This window comes from Bos grunniens, chromosome 10 (assembly GCF_055505025.1).
Source record: "Bos grunniens cultivar Pamir isolate PY7600 chromosome 10, Bosgru_T2T1.0, whole genome shotgun sequence".
Taxonomy (NCBI): Eukaryota; Metazoa; Chordata; class Mammalia; order Artiodactyla; family Bovidae; genus Bos; species Bos grunniens.
In genome coordinates this window covers 65,579,940-65,598,389 of record NC_141174.1, presented here as the reverse complement: position 1 = coordinate 65,598,389, position 18,450 = coordinate 65,579,940, and the positions used below count along the sequence as shown (strand labels likewise).

Sequence of the window (18,450 nt, the reverse complement as noted above, 5' to 3'; positions counted from 1 at the left end):
CCTCTGTCCTCAAATTTTCTATTGCCAGAAAATTTTCAAACACTATGACACAGACCAATCTGGCACCATCAACAGCTACGAGATGCGCAATGCAGTCAAAGATGCAGGTATGGGGAAGAAATGGGGTGGCCAGGATGCGGATGGGAGGTGGTAGGAGCAGGGATGAGAGGGGAGGACTGGGCCACTGGGGCCCTACCAGAGAAAGGGCTTCTTGTTCTCCTCTCCTAGGCCACAGTGTGACAAGGAGGTTCTAAGGAGAAAGCAAGCAGGCCTGAGGACTCACCCCCATCTCCTCTCCTGTGCTCTCCCCAACAGGCTTCCACCTCAACAACCAGCTCTACGATATCATTACCATGCGCTATGCAGACAAGTACATGAATATTGACTTCGACAGTTTCATCTGCTGCTTTGTCAGGCTGGAGGGCATGTTCAGTAAGTGGACAGCTACCCTTCTGCTTTCTTAGGCCCTTCCTGCTCCCTCTCCTATGGTGGAGGGAATCTCCACTAACTGACTTTACTATATGACCCTGGACAAACCCATCTACTGTTCAGGCTGAACAAAGGTGAAGAGGCCCTCTTTAGGCTCAGAATGGGATGGCAAGGGGCAGTTATTGGTGATATTTTGGCCTATTTTGGTGCTGAAGGGCAGCACCGGGCACATGGTCCTCTTAAGAAAAGGTGGAGTGGTCGGGGGTGGGGGGGAGCACCTGTAACTGGCCTCTGGTCTGTGCATTCTTCCGAGCAGGAGCTTTCAATGCATTTGACAAGGATGGGGACGGTATCATCAAACTCAATGTTCTCGAGGTAAAGCCTAACAGTACACTCCCCCCGCACTTTAAAATTTGAGGTGGAGGCGGTCCAGGGCAGCTGAGGCGAGAGCGAGCTGTCCGAGTGGGGAGCCCGCATTCGCTTCTTCCTTTTCCTCCTCCTCCGGGTGAGGGGAGCGGAGGTTGGGGCCTCGACCCCATGGACCGGGAGGAGGCGGAGGCCGCCGAGAGCCGGGGCCCCGCTGTGTGGCCCTGATTAAAAAAAAAAAAAAAAAATTTGAGGTGGAGGGATGGGATTGGATGGGATGGGAAAGGAACATAAAGGGAAGCTCAGAGCTCAGCAGGATGTGGTCATGGGGAACGCATAGTGGGGGAAGGCTCTAAGGAAGCCTCAGTTATGGCTTTATGCTGGAAAATCTGTACTTTCTAGGGGAGATCTGTGGGAAGGATGCTTCTCAGGAAATCTTCCGTGTCTGGCATGCTGGGACGGGCCTTTTCTTCTATGTTTTAGATATGTAGGGCTTGGCTCTTTTGTCTCATGTGCATTCTGATCTTGGGACTTCCTCTTGCAGTGGCTGCAACTCACCATGTATGCCTGAACCAAGCTGGCCACATCCAAGGCATGGAGGATCACTCAGGATTTCAATTTCACCCAACAGAGCTAGTCACTTACCTCAAAGGACACAGTTGCTGCACCCCCAGGAAGCCTCCAGGCACCTCATTAGTCTAGTTCCTCCTCTACTCACTTCCCTCCCAGACTTAGGGCGTCTGTCCATTTGTCAGGCCCAGCCTGACCCTTCGGTTAAGGAATGGGGAAGGGAGAGCTGTGTTGTCCCTGTGCCACATGGAGCCAAGTGCCTCTGTCTGCTTCCGCTAGCCACAGGCCAGTGAGAGCTTTGCTTGGAGTCTGATGGCCTCAGCTCTGAAGACAAGTACTCTCCTTAGATGCTTGCAGCTGTTTGCAGAAGCATTTGCCAATGGCACTCAGTGCTTCCTGGTGCTAGATCCCCCCACCCCGTGTCCCCCCCCATTATCTCTGTGTTCTCCCACCCATGGGACAGCAACACAATGAGCACTTGGTTCTGCCTGACTGTTTCAGGACAGGCCTGCTCTGGAGTAAACTAGTTCAGTGAAAAGAGGTTTGGACATTTTGGGTTATCTAACTCATAAGTTAGGTTGCATTCTGAAAAAAATGTTCATCTAAATAAAGGCATATGTTTTGCTGGTTTGATTGTGTTTTGTTTTCTCACATTGAGAGCTACAGCAAGACTGAGTAGCTCCAATCTCACCCATTGGGTATAGAGCTATAGTTTCAGAATACAGCAATGGAAAATACACACACACACACACACACACACACACAAATCCCAAACCCCACTTTAATCATGCCTTTTTGCCATTTCTTGAGCACAGGAATCACTCAAATACTTTCCAAGATACAGGAAAGGAAGGGGAATAGCTGTTGGGTGTAGACAAAATGGGTCACCTATTAACTGGAGGGGCAAGTTAGCTGACTGTAACGATGCAGAGCTCCTCTACTAACACTGACCTACTGTATGACCTTGGACAAACCCTTAAATGAAGGTGTGTGCCGTGCTTATCTGGACCATGATCTATAACCATCTTGCATTTTCCACCCAATTTCCTTCTTGATCTCTATATCAACATGGAAAAGGGTTGGCCGTGAATATGTAGATAAGGTAACAAAAATAAACAATTAGTAAAAGTACTTTATTTTCCTCTTATATTTGCTTTATACGTTGCTTTACAAAGTTAGGAAGTTCACAGCTTTATACCAAAATGTAAGAAGGCTAAACTATTTGCTTATAAACATTTTGCAGTCAAATGTCATCTGATTTCAGTCTTCTAATCCATATTCAATTAAAAAAAAAAATCAAGACACCAAGGGCACTGGCGCAGCTCGAGGGCATGTACTTCTCTGAAGCAGCAGAAAAGGTCCTCAACAGCCTTTCCTCCTTGCTTCCTTCTCCCCCAATTCAACTGGGCTAATTCAACTGTGAATTCAGAAGAAATCTGGGAAATGTTAGTCACCAGGTGACCCAGCAAGGCCACATAGTTGGGGGTTGGAAGTGAGGTTAGTGGTTACTGTCTGATTAGTAGTAGGTTTGGTTTAATCAAGATTTCACATCCACTGATGTATGGAACTCAGTATAACCCAAACCACCTATACCACAGCTTGTTTCTGACCCTCAGACAGCATCTCTGAAATCCTCAAGCTCCTGAGGATTTGCGGCTGGGATAAAAATCACCGTTGTAACAATGTGGCAGGCATGGCCTTAACAGTTTTTAGGCGCTCTCCTTTAGGTAACAGGTACAAAATTTATAAGTCAGCGTATATGAACGGCAAACCTGAGAGGGCGTGCTACTTAAATCCCACTTCACAATATAGTTTGATTTCCCCTCAAATGGACCTCTTCCATAAAATATACCATTACCATTCCGCTAAGTATTGTACACCTACTCCCACCAAATCATCCACATTCCTAGTCACTAAAGTTGACCACTGTATAATCTACCAAAAAGAGAAAAACAAAAAACCCTTTGTTAGGCAAATAATCACTTAAATAGCAATAATGTTGCCTACAAATTATAGGTAGTTCAGGAGCTAAACACTCAACTTCTGAGGCAGAAAAAAAAATTCTCCACGAAAGCAGGAGTGTAGTAATAATGACGTTCTCTCAAATTCAAGTAACATCAGGTCAAGATAACCCTTTGTTTGCATTGTGTTTAACTGCTTTATATTGAGTAGAGTCGCATGCCAAAATTTTGAACCTGATTAAAAACTTCATGATAAAACTTGAAGTCACTGATATTTCATCAGAACAAACTGCCATTAAAACACTAGCATATACACACAAAAGGATTTATGCTATGGTTTTCTTGGCTTCTGTTGTCAGAAGTAAACACAAGTAATTAAAAATAACATTCGATTCCTTAGAAGAAATGAGTTGTGTTTTGTCACATCATGTAACAATTTCCTTCCTCCACTAAGTGTGAAATATCAGAGCAAACACAAAGCCCTGAACCACTGCTCTAATCTGAGAGGGAAGAGAAGGCCAGAATCAGCCAAGACATTATAGAAGACTTAAAAAAAAGACTTCTGCATAACTTTGAAGACACTTAAAAGTAATAACACACAACCATAAGCAGCCAAGATGCTTATGGTGCCTTTATTTCTAAACAGATGGCTACAACAGTGCATTTAGGGCAGTACACTAACCTGGTGTTAAGTGAGTTTTACACATTCTTGAAACAAAGACATTATTGCTATGGCTTCAGAGAAAGTTCCTGTGAAATGGGGAGAAGTATTATTAAGTATAGGTGCCCACACGCATACACACGTACAAGAAACATCCATAACTGCATACATAAAGGCAGATAGACTGTGCATGATTCTATCAAAGTTAAGCTCAAATCAGTTTTTACTGATTCTATCAATCTGTTCATACCTACAACAGTTCCCCACAACTGCCCAACACCTCATATATCCCCTTCCTGCTGTACATAGGCTCCACCACTCTCATCTTTTCAGACATGTCCTCAGGCAGAACAGAAGGGCACCTATGTGACAGAGCATGCAAGACTTTCTCAGCACACTGCTCAGCCAATGTAGGAATGTGGGTTCACTACAGTCCTAAGGAAAATGCCAGGTTTAGCAATAAATCCAAATGTACTTTCCTAGGAATCACCATTCCCAAACCCACAGAACAGCTTGGCTTCTCTGGTCATGTGTACAGGAAATGGGGTAAGAGAAGGGAATGCTTGTTCTCAGACAGAAACAGCACACATAAACTTTATGCAACAAGATCTTCTCTGCTCTCTCAAATATCATGCTAATCTCAGTAATGTGGTCAACACAAGAGTCCTGCCGTTCATAAGGACAGAAGTAAATAATTCATGGGGCCATTCATTATCTAGATGTATCTCCCAGCTTAGTTCTTTTTTTTTTTTTTTGGATCTAATAAAAACCACCAGAGGCTTTCCTGGAAAAAAAGAACAGCTACTTAGTCTTATACTCAATTCCAGGGGTTTTGGATACCCTCATGAAACCTATCCATGAACCCCAGGTGAAGTTCCCCTGCCCTAAAGCCTGAGTGAAGACATGGGAGAAGAATTCTGTACACTAAGGTGGGTGGAGATAAACCTGGCTGCTCTCCTCTAGGAAAGAGTGGGCATCACATCCGGAGTTCGGTATGTGGCACTCGGCTCCTCTCTCCTTTCCTCCCTCTCTCTGTAGAAATCTTTTAGAGTTTTGACGATCACAGAAACAAAAAGCTAGAAAGTAACACCGCTATGGCTTCACTTAAGAGTCCAGAGAGAATTTAAAAACAAAGCAGTGTCAAGGCTTTGTTCATTTGGCTGCTCTTGAAGGACAGGGAGGGTCTTCTCCCTTCATCCCACTCCACCCTTCCTTCTCAGCTTAGTGGGGGAGGTGAAGGCAATACACTGGTCTTTAAGAAGTTTGCTTGAGGCCTTAAAAACTATATTCAGATGCTTTATCCTGATTCCCCCCATTTGTGTACTGTGGGTCGGTAAAAAGTACCTCATGAGCCCAGAGGAACTATATGATGGCTGCTGTCAGTCTAGGCACAACCAGAGAATGGGAGAGGGGTTGGCAATGAAGCAAACTAAAAGGTTTCAAACCCACTGCTCGTTTGGAGGGTCAGAACCTGGAAAGACAAAGGCACACGTCCAGTTTGAACAGCCTGCCAATACCTGCAGGGAGTACCCAGGTCTAACAGTGAGATCTCCAAGTAGATGGTAGGTCTGTGCATTGCCTTGAACCGAGGACTTTATCAAAGTCTGCGGAGGTTCAATAGGAATTATTGTCTGCAAGGATTTGTCATTATGTGATCTGCTGCCTGAGCTCCTAAAATATAATCAGCAGAGCAGCTACTCCAGCTGTTAAAAATCTACTGTGTGTCCCTTTAGCATTTAAAGGCTGCTCTGTCCATCTAAGAAGAGAATATTGAAACACATTGTACATAATTGTTAAGAAAAGAAAATATTTGCTTCCAATTAAAATACCCAGTGGTTAGAATTAACTGATTGCAATAATTAAGGAGAAATTAAGTCTGATCCTAAAAACCTAACATTTGAACAAATTTGAACTTAAACACGTGACTATTGGTTTAAATCATCATAAGAACAGAAACTAAAAATCACAAACTGAAATCAATAAAATACATGTGTGATTAGGGTCAAACTGGGTAACCAATTAAGATCTGTGTCTTTAATAAACATCTGGAGAACACCAGTAGCATAAATTACTATATGCCATGCTGTCCCAGAAGAGTATAGCTCCTTAAAAATCTGTTTAAATCTGACAAACCTCCAGCAAAAATTTAGAAGTGTAACCTGTCATCCCATAGAGCTGCCCAGACTTATGCTAGTAGTAAGCCTGGCTAGTAACCACTTTCTCCTTCCCTGATTCACTGGAGAAAGGAGGACATTGGCCTGTGCAAGGGGCTGATATGAGATTAGTTCAACTAAAGACTTCCCAACATGGGAGGCAAAAAACTTCATGAATCAATTTTGCTGTCATCCTCAGCGTGGTGTTCAATGTGTCCTGCAGCATCCTAGAAATAAAGGGAAAAGGACCCATGAGAAAGAGGTTGGTAGTAGGTCAAAAGAAAGTCAAAGCCACGGAGAGCTTCCCAGGTCTAATCTGTGATCCATGAAAGGCAGTTAGGACCCATCACTCTTAATTCACATGGAACTGTGCACTTGAGTTCTTAACAAAAGAATGCTGTAATAAACCTCTAGGTTCAGTTACTGGATTGGAACAAGTGAAAACATTCTCTTTAGGCACTTTTCTCAAAAACTACCTAATTCTTCACTTGAAACCTCATTAAGCTATCTCTCAAATCTGTGAATAATAATAATAATAAAAAGAGAAATCCTTACACTCTCCCTGTTTACTGCAAGTCTGAACATTCTAATAAGGCAAAAAAGGTTTACTGAACCCTGCTCTGAGCAGTCAATGACCCCGGGTTGACCTCAAATCCCACTGATATACCTGTTTGGATCCTTTCTTAGCAGTAAAAAAAGCATCACAGTTCTTCCAGCGACATTTCAGAGTTTGAAAGTTTGGATTTGTATGGTCAGTCAGCAAATGTTGTTTTAAATGATCTACAACACCAAATATCAGAGAGCAGCCATGCCACTGGAGAGAGAGAGAATTGAAAGAGTTAAGTTATAAAGAGTACGGGAAACATGCAATGAGAATATTCTTCATTGTAGCCTATGAGTAAGCCCCTATTCTTTAATTTATTCTTGGCTGGCAAATTCAAAAAAGCCAGAGGCAACCAAATTAATCATGAATTTATTCAGAAACTTTGAAAAGACTAGGAAGTCTTTTGACAGTTCAGTATTTTGAGAAGGCAAAGCTCTAATGTAGCCATTACATCTTTAAATAATGAAGCTGTTAGCAAATACTGACAGGCAAATTAAATAAAATTCAATTTAAACTATACTTATTCTTTTTTAAAAAATTTATTTTTAATTGAAGGATAATTGCTTTACAATATTATGTTGGTTTCTGCCATACATCAATATGAATCAGCCATAGGTGTGAACCTATGGCTCATGGTATGAGCCTATGGTATGAACTCCTCCTGAACCTCCTTCCCACCTCCCACTCCATCCCACCCCTCTAGGTTGTCATAGAGCGTGTTAAACCATAATAATTCTTTATCTTGCCATCATAAAAAGAGTTTCTCAGTTCATTTATTTAAAAAGACAAAGAGCTTTCCTGTAATACTTGAGTTATTTTTAACAATTCTAAGAATTGTTGGCTTGTAAACTTGAAAACACAAATGTATGATAAAGAAAACTACATTTGTGGAAATACTGGCAGAAAACTGCCAAGGAAGCTTGTCTTTACTCACAATTTTTATCACTTGAATCACAGTCTTGTGATCTTTTTTTTTTTTTTTTTACTGTATTATAAATGTGGCTATATTTCAATTGTTAGTCAGAAAGCATAAACACTCTTTTGTTTTGGCTTTTTTTCCTTACAGGCTTTTAAGAAATGATTCTAACAAGTTCATTTATAAACAGTAATGAAATTTTTAATTTTCCCTCTGTAAACACTATTTTATAGCCCCAGCTTCAAAACCAGAAGGTATTTTCCTCATTTCTCTAGATAAGTCTATTTTGGATACTGGTTTGGATTAAGTATGTTTTGGATACTGTTTTACTAGATTTTGCCTGTCTTCACTGAGAATACTAAAAATCAAAGAGAGTGATGTATAAAAAGCTGAAAAGTAATTAGGCCAGAGACAAATTTAAACTCAGATTTTAAAATGTGAGCATACAGTTCATCAATGCTGAAAAGGGGATTAGGGTTTAGGGGAAAAAATTCAGTGCCAGCCACTCTTCTCTGGTCAGTACTATTAGAACTGATGAAATAAATTAAGGTTTATAAGAAACAGTGTGAAAGTTTTGAGGTTTAATCACCATCCTCCACTCTAAAATAAAAACCATGAAATTTAGTCTAGTGAACTGAGGTTTAAAACTTCAAGAGGGCAAATTTTTATTTGTCTACTTCTCAAAAACCAATGAACAAACCAAACTACTAATACATGTAAATGCCTGAGGAATGGGTAAAATATTGTAGGCAGGTTATGAAAACAAGCACTTCTACTTTTCTTTCACACACTTCTGTATTACTGATGTTTTTGTAGGCATGTATTAATACAGTAATAAAGCAAAATAAAAAACACAAAGGAAATAACCTCTGAATGGACACTTAAACATAGTTTGTATCTAACCTTAAGATTGAACTTTCACTATAAAATTACAGAAGCATTTTATACACTTTTTAAAAAATAAGCTTATTTGTCCTATGGTGGAAGACTCAATATGAAAATGTTAAACCAATGATAATGAAGATCTATAAACTGGCCTGGGGTTGGGCAACATCTAAGTCTGGTGACAAGAACAGTTTTAATTCTTACCCAGCAGCGGTAATTCTGCATCAGATTTAGCCTCACGGCCTGAATACTGCCATCATAACAGCCAGTATAAATCTAGAGAAAAATGTTTATCATTATCAGACTAAAACAACACACAATAAAACTACTATGAACATCCTCAAAATAAGAGTCAAAAGCTGGTAGCACTACAACAGGAAACTTTAAACCTAAACCCAAACCAGCCCCAGAGTACCATAATAGGAAAGTATCTTATACATCTTCTAGTCTGGATACTTGGAAGCTATGCTCCTTAGAAAGCCATTCTTGGGACTGTCGTTGAGAGCAGAAGTGGTAGGGCTCAGAGGCACTGCTTATACTTTAACTGGTGTAGCTCTGGCTTCTGCTGGGCATTACATATCAGGCTTCTGAATTTCACTGGGACAAAGGCTCTACAGCTTAAAGTTAGAAAAATATCCATTCTGGTTCAACCTCAAAATTTAAAAATAAAATAAATCAAAGATTAGTAGGGTTACATGAGTTAGCTTCTACTTTTAGGTCTGCTATAACCATGCCACAATGACCAAATCTCCTGACTCTATTCCAATGTATTTTCCAGATCATAATGTCTCTGAAGAAAACACCATTCACCTGTTTTTTTGGAAACACCTTAAATTTATCTTCTATCCAATGGTGGTATTATACATTTTTATTGTAACTATTTTAGTTCTTAATAAAAATCTAATATTCAAGAGCACTACTGGGTTACTTCTCAATATTATAATACCAAGAGATAGAAAACATTCAATAATGAGGCATATCAAAAATAGATATCATTTTTGGAAGTGACAAGTAGTAACATTACTAAGAGTCTGTAGAATTTTTAGTAAACACATTCAAAAGCAAATTATGTGGCACAGCAAATTAAACTCACCATACTTTTATGGATGGTCATACACATAATCATGTCTTTGTGTCCTCCATAAACTTGCAATCGATCATGTGACTTAAGTGGATGCAGGGCGGGGTGGGGGGGGGGGGCGGAGAAAGAGAATCAAGGTTATTTATACCTTGTGTTTAATAAGCATAGTCCCTGAAGGCTTTTGCAAGTTTAAAACTGTACCTCAGGTATCAAGCTGAAGCACCAGTCACTTGTTAACAGAAGTATAATCGAACAGCAATCTTTTTAATAAGTCCTCCTCCTCAAGGGAAGAGCTGGTATTTGGGAGGGAAAATTCCCCACCAATTTCTGTGTAGTGTCAAAGTCTCAAACCTGAAATTATACACAGAGAACCACACAGATGTGACAGGCTACAGCTGCCCTCCAGAAAACCCTGACCAGGTATCTCAGGGCAGTATTTCTGAAAGTGCTGTCCAAGGACCAAACTACTTCATAATTACCTACAACACTTATGAAGAACACAGATTTCTGAGTTCCACCCCAGCCTTTCCATATTAAAAAAAAAAAAAACACATACACACCAAATCCAAACAGACCATCTCTTCAAATCATTCAAACAAAATAGTGAATCTAAATTCTACCTGTAACTCATAGACACGAACAAATTTATCCAGGCAAGCAGTCACCATCACTTTCCCTAGGATATTCACCACAGTCACTGCGTGATTGTGACCTTTATAGATCCGGACAAGCTCACCAGTCTGCATCAGAAGAGAGACAAGAGTCACTAGACTGATTTCTAAGAGTCTTGACTTTTGAGATTTATAATTCTGTAATTCTAAAAGAGGTAATGATGAGACTACTTGTACACACATGTAGCTGTACTAATTTTAGACAGGTGAAGTATTCTCACAAGCATTTGTTACTTATATAAAATATATGCACTGTATCTTGATGGAGAGAACCCAGTGTTACAGAGAGAGAAGGGTCACAACTCTGTGTGTATGTATTTTATAGTGTTCGAAGTATATTCACTTTTATCATTTCACTGGATCTGGACAAAAAGTTCCTGAGGCTGAATAACCTCAGAAGTTCAGACTAGGAACTGAACTTCAAAAGTGGCCTCTATGACCCAAGCAGAGTCTCACAGCGGTTTCTATTTGTGCTATTTTAAACTATGTATCATATCTACTTTCTCAGAGTCTCAGATGCTCAATATGTCTCACATTTAAATGAGACATTCAAACTAAACCTGATGTAAACTTTTGAGTCTGCCCCCAAGAATTTTGATTTCTATAGTGCTTAACAGTATCCAAGAGCTTATGCACAGGGATTATTATTAAGTCTTTCACTAGAAAGGAGGCTTAATTTAAATTGCAAGAGGTCTGAGAAATCCCTTCAAGCTTTATCCACCATTTTATTAAAGATACACCAACAAGGCTTACATGAATGTTGTGAGCATGGACTGACTGATCACTGGAGCCACTGAACACAAGGTCATTCACCACCTTAAAGAAAAAAAATTCAGTGAGTGAGATTCAGTATAAAGTTCTGAGGTTTCCTTTAACTTGTAATATACATTGGCAAAGTCTAGTTTCCACCCTATTTTGAGATGAGCATGAATGAGGTATAAAATAAGTTTCTCAGACAAATTTTCTGATTTATGTGCTGCCAATAAGTACTCTGATGAACTGACAACATATTATTGGGTTTGTTGCTTCTTTGGAATGATTACAAAGTAGCCTAGAACAGCATTTGAGTATATCTACATTCTATAAGATATTTGTCTCTCAATTAATATGCTAAAAAATAGTACGTCCTGTGGTGATTCCAGGCCTAAGGAAAAGGACTGTAACCTCCTGTATTCTAAACAAGGCATTAGAAAACATGGGAAACTTCATTTGAACTCTTCTGTTTGCACCAGACAATGAACTCCTGTTTTATACTTGCCTTCATGCAGAGGATGGTTTTGCTGTGGCCCTCCAGAGTTCTAAGGAGCAATCCATTCCGTGCATCGCGTACGCTAATGGTACAGTCGTAAGAACCCACAACCAGCAACTTTCGGGCACCTTCCTGAGCTGTGGCAAGACAGCTGACAGCCCGAGGGCCATGGCATTCAAAGATTTCAAGTCGTTTGTTGTTCTGAAAAATAAGCCACCATTATATGAAGTAAAAACCACTTAGGTGGAAAAACTCAGCATCAACTAATCCAAAATCACTACCTTGATACAAACTCTATAAAGTCTAACACCCATCTGTAAGTTTTCATATCCACTCTGTATCCCTAACTCCCCAACCTCTGCCATTCCCATTCTAACACTGTACTCATGACACCTTCTTCCTCCATTCTAGTGGGGACAGTCTTACGTTATAAATCCATTTCTATCTTTGACCCATGCTATCCTGATCATAATTAGAATTTGGTTCTCTTTTTATGTCCTCTCTCACTTCCCTTAAGTCAATGACATGAAAGAGAAATCTTTTTTCCATATTTGAATACATTTTCCATGCCAAAGACCCAAGAAGTCTGATTTTTGTCATCCAGAATGTATGTAGTCTATTTGACATGGTTGCTTCCAAAATTCTCTTTGAGAACTACTTAGACAACCAGTTTCTCATTCTCCAACTTTTATGTTATTCTGACCTTTTTCTGACCTCTGGTTCTATGTTTCTCTCTCATAACATTAAGTTAAACTATAGGAACCTTTATGTCAGTCAGCACAGCATGGTCACATCCTGAATGTGGATGTGGATAAACATTCCTTTACTTCAGATTTTAGACTTGCTTTCCTTATACCCAAACCAATCTTGTTCATAGTTTCCTACTTTCCCAAAATTCTAAAAAGGTATTTTAGGTGCAAGTAAAAGACAAAACTCCCAGAGACTCGGCAAGAGCAGCAGCTGGGAACCTTAATCTCAACCATCTTAAAATGCTGGGGAGATAGATGAAAGGCATTCAGGACCCAAAGGTAGACAGGCCAAGGTCAACAGCCTTGGCTTTTTGATGAGCCCCATCATCAAAGCACTGCATTCCAGGAGTGTGGGCAAAACAGAAAAAAGGTCCAGCCCTAACAAGGATTCAAAATTCACACCTCTGTAAAAACTCTCAAATCTCTGTCTCAAAGTCCGTCTTTGCTGGGGCTTTTCAACCATTTAAAGACCATTTAAAAAAAAACAAAAAATAAAGATCATTCCCATTTGAATTTGCCATCATTTTGCCCCAAAAATCTGGCTCCTAACTTCATTTGCCTTTGATTACATTAACCTCACAAAATAGAACTGGTAATTCAAGTTTTAGCCTTTAAAACATTTAAAATGTATTTTGTCTTCTGTGATCTATTCATATCAAGTGAACCAAATAACTTGATATTTGATTATTTATGGGCTAGTTTCTTCTAACTTGATTCTAAGCTTTTTAAAGGCAGAAACCAGAGCATATTTTATTGCATTTCTTGTACATAGTTCCAGATAGCTGGTAGAAGGAGAGACAGTAAATACTAATTAAACATATGATATTCTAATTAGGCACAATATAGCAAACTCCTCATACACTGTTAAAAGGTGATCAGATGGCCTTGGGATAGAATGCCACAACTAATTAATAACCAAACCTATCACTTCTACCTCTGATTACATTTTTTATGCGTTCTCTTCACTTTAGTCTAGATGTCAGCTGCTGTAACAAAGCCTCCTAAATGGTCTTCAAGCTTCTACTATCAGTATTTTCCAATGTGTTCAACACCAAAGTGACTTTTTCTAAAATACCAACTGGATCATGTCTCTCATGCTTTAAAGCTTACAAGTTCAACTACATTAACAAAGCACATAGAGCCATCAAGAATTGGCCTGCATTTGTTTCCTAAGCCTTATCCTGAGACATACCACATAACAGTGGCTCAGTAAAGGTTTGCTCAACAAATGGATTTATATTTGGGTCAGGAAAGAATGAGGCCCAAGGGCATGAAGGCAATCCTTGACTTAGTTCAGTTTACAGAACAGGCTACTTTCATGACACCCTAAATCAGTTCTAAACAACATCACTGTCATACTCAAAGGAATTTAAGCTCACTTTTAATGGTGTCATTCTTAAAATGAGACAAACTAGTTTAACCCATGACTCATTATTTGGCCCCAAATCATTAGGCTTGGTTTAATTTAGTACAGTTACACTTTGGTCCTGGCACACTTGGGCCTGAGCAGACAGAATGCATCTTGTTTCACTTACAACAGAAGGTAAGTTTTTGAGCAGTGGCTAATTCTGCTGCTTTCTCTTACACACACAAAAACAGGAAAATGGCCTTGTCTTTGCCTTCTTCCCTCACACACCCCACTTCTAAGTGGCATGGGAGTTCAGCCTTCTCTCCCCTACCACTAACCTTTATGTTGAAGGTGACCACAGTGCCATTTGCCAGTCCTGCATAGAGAATTCGCCACCTACTGTGGAGGCAGAGAACCCGGTCTTCCAGCTGTAACTGCTCCACACAGTGTCGAGTCTGATAAAAGCACACAACACTTGATCAGTAGAGGTTAAAAGCAAATAAGGTATGAAAACAATCCTCTGTGAAACAGAGTGTGAAATTATTTTTTATGAGGAAGAAAATGTTGCATCCTCCATTTTGTAGAAAAGTATCTTAGACTGTTTTCTGCTTTGAAATTTGTGGCCAAAGAACCTCAAGCTATAGGTAACATAGTAAACAAATATAACTTCTAATGTCACCTATGTTTCTAACTTGGAATGCAGAAATTCTTCAAAGGGCACTATGAACTGGGTTTTAGCCTCTTAAATTAAGTAGCCAAAGAAAAAGCTGCACTCATTGTCTAAAAAGGAAAATAAAGATTATAGTTGTATTATCTGATAATTGCATTAATCAAGTACTATGTGCTTTCCTGCAACTGATTCTCTATTTCAACAGCTACCAAATGCCTCCTTTAAACCAGTTTTAGGTTAGCTAGTCTATAATTACTCAAAAAGTTTTCAAAATATATAGAACACCAAGTTTCACCCCTAAACCCTGAGATTCTAACTCAGTAGGCCCTAGAATATGTTTTTTTAAAAATTTCCTTCATAATTCTGATGCATATACAGGTTATACAAACACAGTTTGAGCTGATGTTCATAAAATGATTTCCATGAATTCCCAGAACTGGGTTTTATTGATAAAATCTAATTACCTAGAACAGGGCCAATTATATAGTTAAGTACTCAAGATTGAATGCTGTTGAATGATACTAAGTGACTAAAATAATAAAAAAAGAACTGTTAATGTGGATTTGTCCATTTCTCCCTGTAATCCCATCAATATTTCTTTACATATTTTGATGCTCTGTTATTCTCTGATAAGATAGATCAGTGTTCCATCTTCCTATCTTGAATGTCTTCTATACTGACCCTTTATCGTTATAAAAAGCTACCTTGTCTCAGTAGTAGTCTTTTGCCTGATAGTAGTATAACTACTCTAGCCCTTTTTGTTACTATTTGCAAAAAAAAAAAGTACATTTTTCCCCATTCTTTTATTTCAGCCTACCTGTGTCTTTGAATTTAAAAGTGTCTTGTAGACAGCATAGATTTTGATGTTTGTTCTTTATCTAGTCAATCTCCTTTTCAATCTGGGTGTTAATTCACATTTAATATGATATTAAATATGGTCAGATTTAGACTCCAATTTGCTTTCTATTTGTCTCATTTTTATTACTTTTTCCCTATTTCTGCCTTGTTTTGTATTAAACAGTTTTTTTAGTATGCCATTTTAATTCCTCTATTAAATTTTTAAGCTATCTTTCTTTGCATTATTCTTTTAGTGATTGCTTTAGGGCAGCTGTTCTCAGAGTGTGACCCCTAGGCCAGCAGAATCAGTATCACATGTTTGAAAAATAAATTCTTGGGCTCTATCCCAACCCTACTGAATCAGAAACTCTGGGAAAGGGATCTAGTAACATGTGTTTTAACAAGCTCTCTAGGTCCATCTGATGCACACTGAAGTTTTGAATCAGCCTTCTAGAGATTACCTCTTTAACCTGTAACAATCTAGTTCAAGTTAATATTGACTTATCCTCAACAAAATATAAGAACCTTGTACCAGCATAGTTCTAGCCTCTCCCTTTCCTGTGTTCCTGTTAATCTCACATATACCATCTATATACATTAAAAACCTAATTATGTGGTATTATAAATTTTGTCTTAAATAATTAAGTCTTTTAAAGTTAAGAATATATGTATATATTTTTTTCCTGCTCACTTATTTTTATATTTTAAATATTATGCAATTGTGTATATATATGTATATTTTAATGCAAACAATTTTCTCATTTCTTATAATTCATTTAGAAAATTCTTTCTCAAGAGGAGAGATCTACTTCTAAGTCTTTAAGTTTAAAAACTTAACATTTCTTTTTCTACCTAATATTAATTTTGACATATGACATGAAAATAAAAATCAAGAGGAATATTTGTTGGAAAGATCAAAAGAGGTATATTATTAACAGTAGTAAGTGAAAAGATATGTGGAGAGAGACAGAAAACATGGTTTAGACCTAAGCCTCATTTCTACCAAAGGTTATAAGTGTACTGAAACAGATTTAAAAGCAAGAAGGTTAACAGAATGAAGCATGTCTCACTGTCTCCACTCTACACAGTAAATATAGTTAAAGTGCTTCAGTATCATCACTTTTGATTTCTCTGGACCCACTTACCTTAACATTATAGCAGCGAATGGTATGATCACTGGAACCAGTGTAAAGGGCAGCATTCTTCCCAGAGGTCTGAGTAACCAGGAGGCAGTTCACTTTGGAGGTATGGCCCTCAAAGACACCAATGCACTTTCGACTCTAAAGTCAAGCACAGTTTAGATCATTACTTGTGGATATAGATGGATAAGATAATGTATTTCCTTAAAAAAAAAAAAAAAAAAAAAGCTAAAACATACAGTTCATGTTTGTGTCCCCAGAGTCTAGAATAGTACCTAGTATATGGTATCAAAAGGTGTTCAGTAAGTACCTATTCACTGAATGCCCAGTGAACAGAGGTACCTGCAACTTATATGTTAACTGAGCCATACCAAAAATTGCTTAGGGCAATTTGCTATAAGATAGATCAGAATTTTAATTAATGCTAGGCCAAGTCTCTCTAGCATATGGACTAAAGTGCAAGCAAATTCAAACTATAGCTAATTACCCAGATAAGTTGCTGCATTTGATTAGTACGTAGAGAAAGCTTCACAATATTCAAAGACATGCCATCACAGGTCCTAGTGTCCCAGGTGTGGTTTCATAACGGAACACCCTGTTATCTCTGTGCACATACTGTTATATATATTTACAATGTACATACATACCTATACCTACCTTACAATTTAGAGCCAATTCCCCAAATCTTACACTCATACCTCCTAGTACCATTGCTTTCTTCCTTCAGTCATCTCTGTTGCCCTTCATACATTATTAGGCTAAAGGACCCTATATACCTGTTGCCTATAGTAAACACATTTTCTCAGTCCATCGTCTAATCTTTTGACTTTCAAAAACTTCATCAATTTCATATACTTTCACTGTATTTGTTCAGACAACATAGTGTTCCTAAAGTTTCTTGGCTATCATTATTGATAAACAGAATTAGTTTGACATATGTTTTTCTAGTACTCAAGTATGGATGTGAGAGGTGGACCATAAAGAAAGATGAGTACTGAAGAACTGATGCTTTTGAACTGCGGTGTCAGAGAACTCTTTAGAGTCCCTTGGACAGCAAGGAGATCCACCAATCCATCCTAAAGGAAATCAGTCCTGAATATTCATTAGAAGGACTGATGCTGAAGCTGAAACTCCAATCCTTTGGCTGCCTGAAGCGAAGAACTGACTCATTTGAAAAGCCCCTGATGCTGGGAAAGATTGAAGACAGGAGAAGGGGACGACAAAGGATGAGATGGTTGGATGGCATCACCAACTAGATGGACATGAGTTTGAGCAAGCTCCAGGAATTGGTGATGGACAGGGAAGCCTGGTGTGCCGCAGTCCATGGGGTCGCAAAGAACTGGACACAACTGAGCGACTGAACTGAACTGATATCCTGTGTGCGCTCAGTCGTGTCCAACTCTTTTGCAACCCCATGGACAGTAGCCCGCCAGGCTCCTCTGTCCAAAGAATTTTCCAGGCAAGAATATTGGAGTGGGTTGTCATTTCCTACTCCAGGAGATCTTCCCGACCCAGGGATCAAACCTATGTCTCTTGTATCTCTTGCATTGGCAGGCGAATTCTTTACCACAAACCACCAGGGAAGCGCAAATACCAGACTCAAAACTCAAAAGTCCACTATAAGAAAATTAAGAGTTAGGAGCATCAGATTAAGTGTGGGATAATGAAAGACTGCTGCTCTTCTTAATAACTTGCACAATTCATCAACTCTCAGGGAAAATGCCTCCTCTGACACTTTCCCAATGTTCATTCTATCCCTTCTCTATTATGTAGCAACTAGGTGACACACCTCAGCATCCACTCCAGGGCTGGGACCTGACTGTCCCTAGCCTACTGTTATAATTCCATCTCCTTTTGCCAAGTGACTGTTTAGGGAGGAAAGCACAGGACCCTTTTTTGGTGGTGGGAGGGAAAAGAAACTCTTGTAGCTATTGACATCTGTGAGCAGGAGAACCTGCTTTAGGAACAGCTGATACCAGAGAAAACAGAAAGGAGAGAAAGAAAGAATTTAAGTCTCTGGTGACCCCACTGAGTCACTAGATCAACTGTATCTGAAGTTAGTCTAAAGCCTACTCCATCTCTGGAAAGCAAACAGACGCGTGTTTAAAAGAGAGCAAGTTGGGAGTTTCTAAAACCTGTAAAGAAGCAAAAACATTCAAAC

General features: G+C 39.1%; 2 protein-coding genes across 17 annotated transcripts in view; one reads left to right on the top strand and one right to left on the bottom strand.

Annotated features, from left to right (window-relative positions):
* The window catches only part of CAPN3 (calpain 3), a 56,467-nt gene extending 54,472 nt beyond the window's left edge, over positions 1 to 1,995 (top strand). For 9 of the 10 annotated variants that reach the window (XM_086321732.1, XM_086321731.1, XM_086321730.1 and 6 more), the window contains 4 exons: positions 29 to 107; positions 316 to 432; positions 746 to 804; positions 1,340 to 1,995. In XM_086321732.1, coding sequence (XP_086177858.1) covers positions 29 to 107; positions 316 to 432; positions 746 to 804; positions 1,340 to 1,366 — 282 coding nt within the window. In that variant the 3' untranslated portion in view covers positions 1,367 to 1,995. Of the gene's footprint in view, positions 1 to 28; positions 108 to 315; positions 433 to 745; positions 1,010 to 1,339 lie in introns of those variants that run through there. The other variant, XM_086321726.1, reaches the window with a different exon arrangement.
* Positions 1,996 to 2,479: 484 nt separating this feature from the next.
* The window catches only part of ZNF106 (zinc finger protein 106), a 53,807-nt gene continuing 37,836 nt past the window's right edge, over positions 2,480 to 18,450 (bottom strand). For all 7 annotated transcript variants that reach the window (XM_086321670.1, XM_086321669.1, XM_086321671.1 and 4 more), the window contains 9 exons: positions 16,296 to 16,430; positions 13,982 to 14,098; positions 11,556 to 11,747; positions 11,051 to 11,113; positions 10,247 to 10,366; positions 9,639 to 9,710; positions 8,750 to 8,821; positions 6,808 to 6,954; positions 2,480 to 6,367 (listed from right to left, as the gene is read on the bottom strand). In XM_086321670.1, the coding sequence (XP_086177796.1) occupies positions 6,311 to 6,367; positions 6,808 to 6,954; positions 8,750 to 8,821; positions 9,639 to 9,710; positions 10,247 to 10,366; positions 11,051 to 11,113; positions 11,556 to 11,747; positions 13,982 to 14,098; positions 16,296 to 16,430 (975 nt within the window). In that variant the 3' untranslated portion in view covers positions 2,480 to 6,310. The remainder of the gene's footprint in view (positions 6,368 to 6,807; positions 6,955 to 8,749; positions 8,822 to 9,638; positions 9,711 to 10,246; positions 10,367 to 11,050; positions 11,114 to 11,555; positions 11,748 to 13,981; positions 14,099 to 16,295; positions 16,431 to 18,450) is intronic.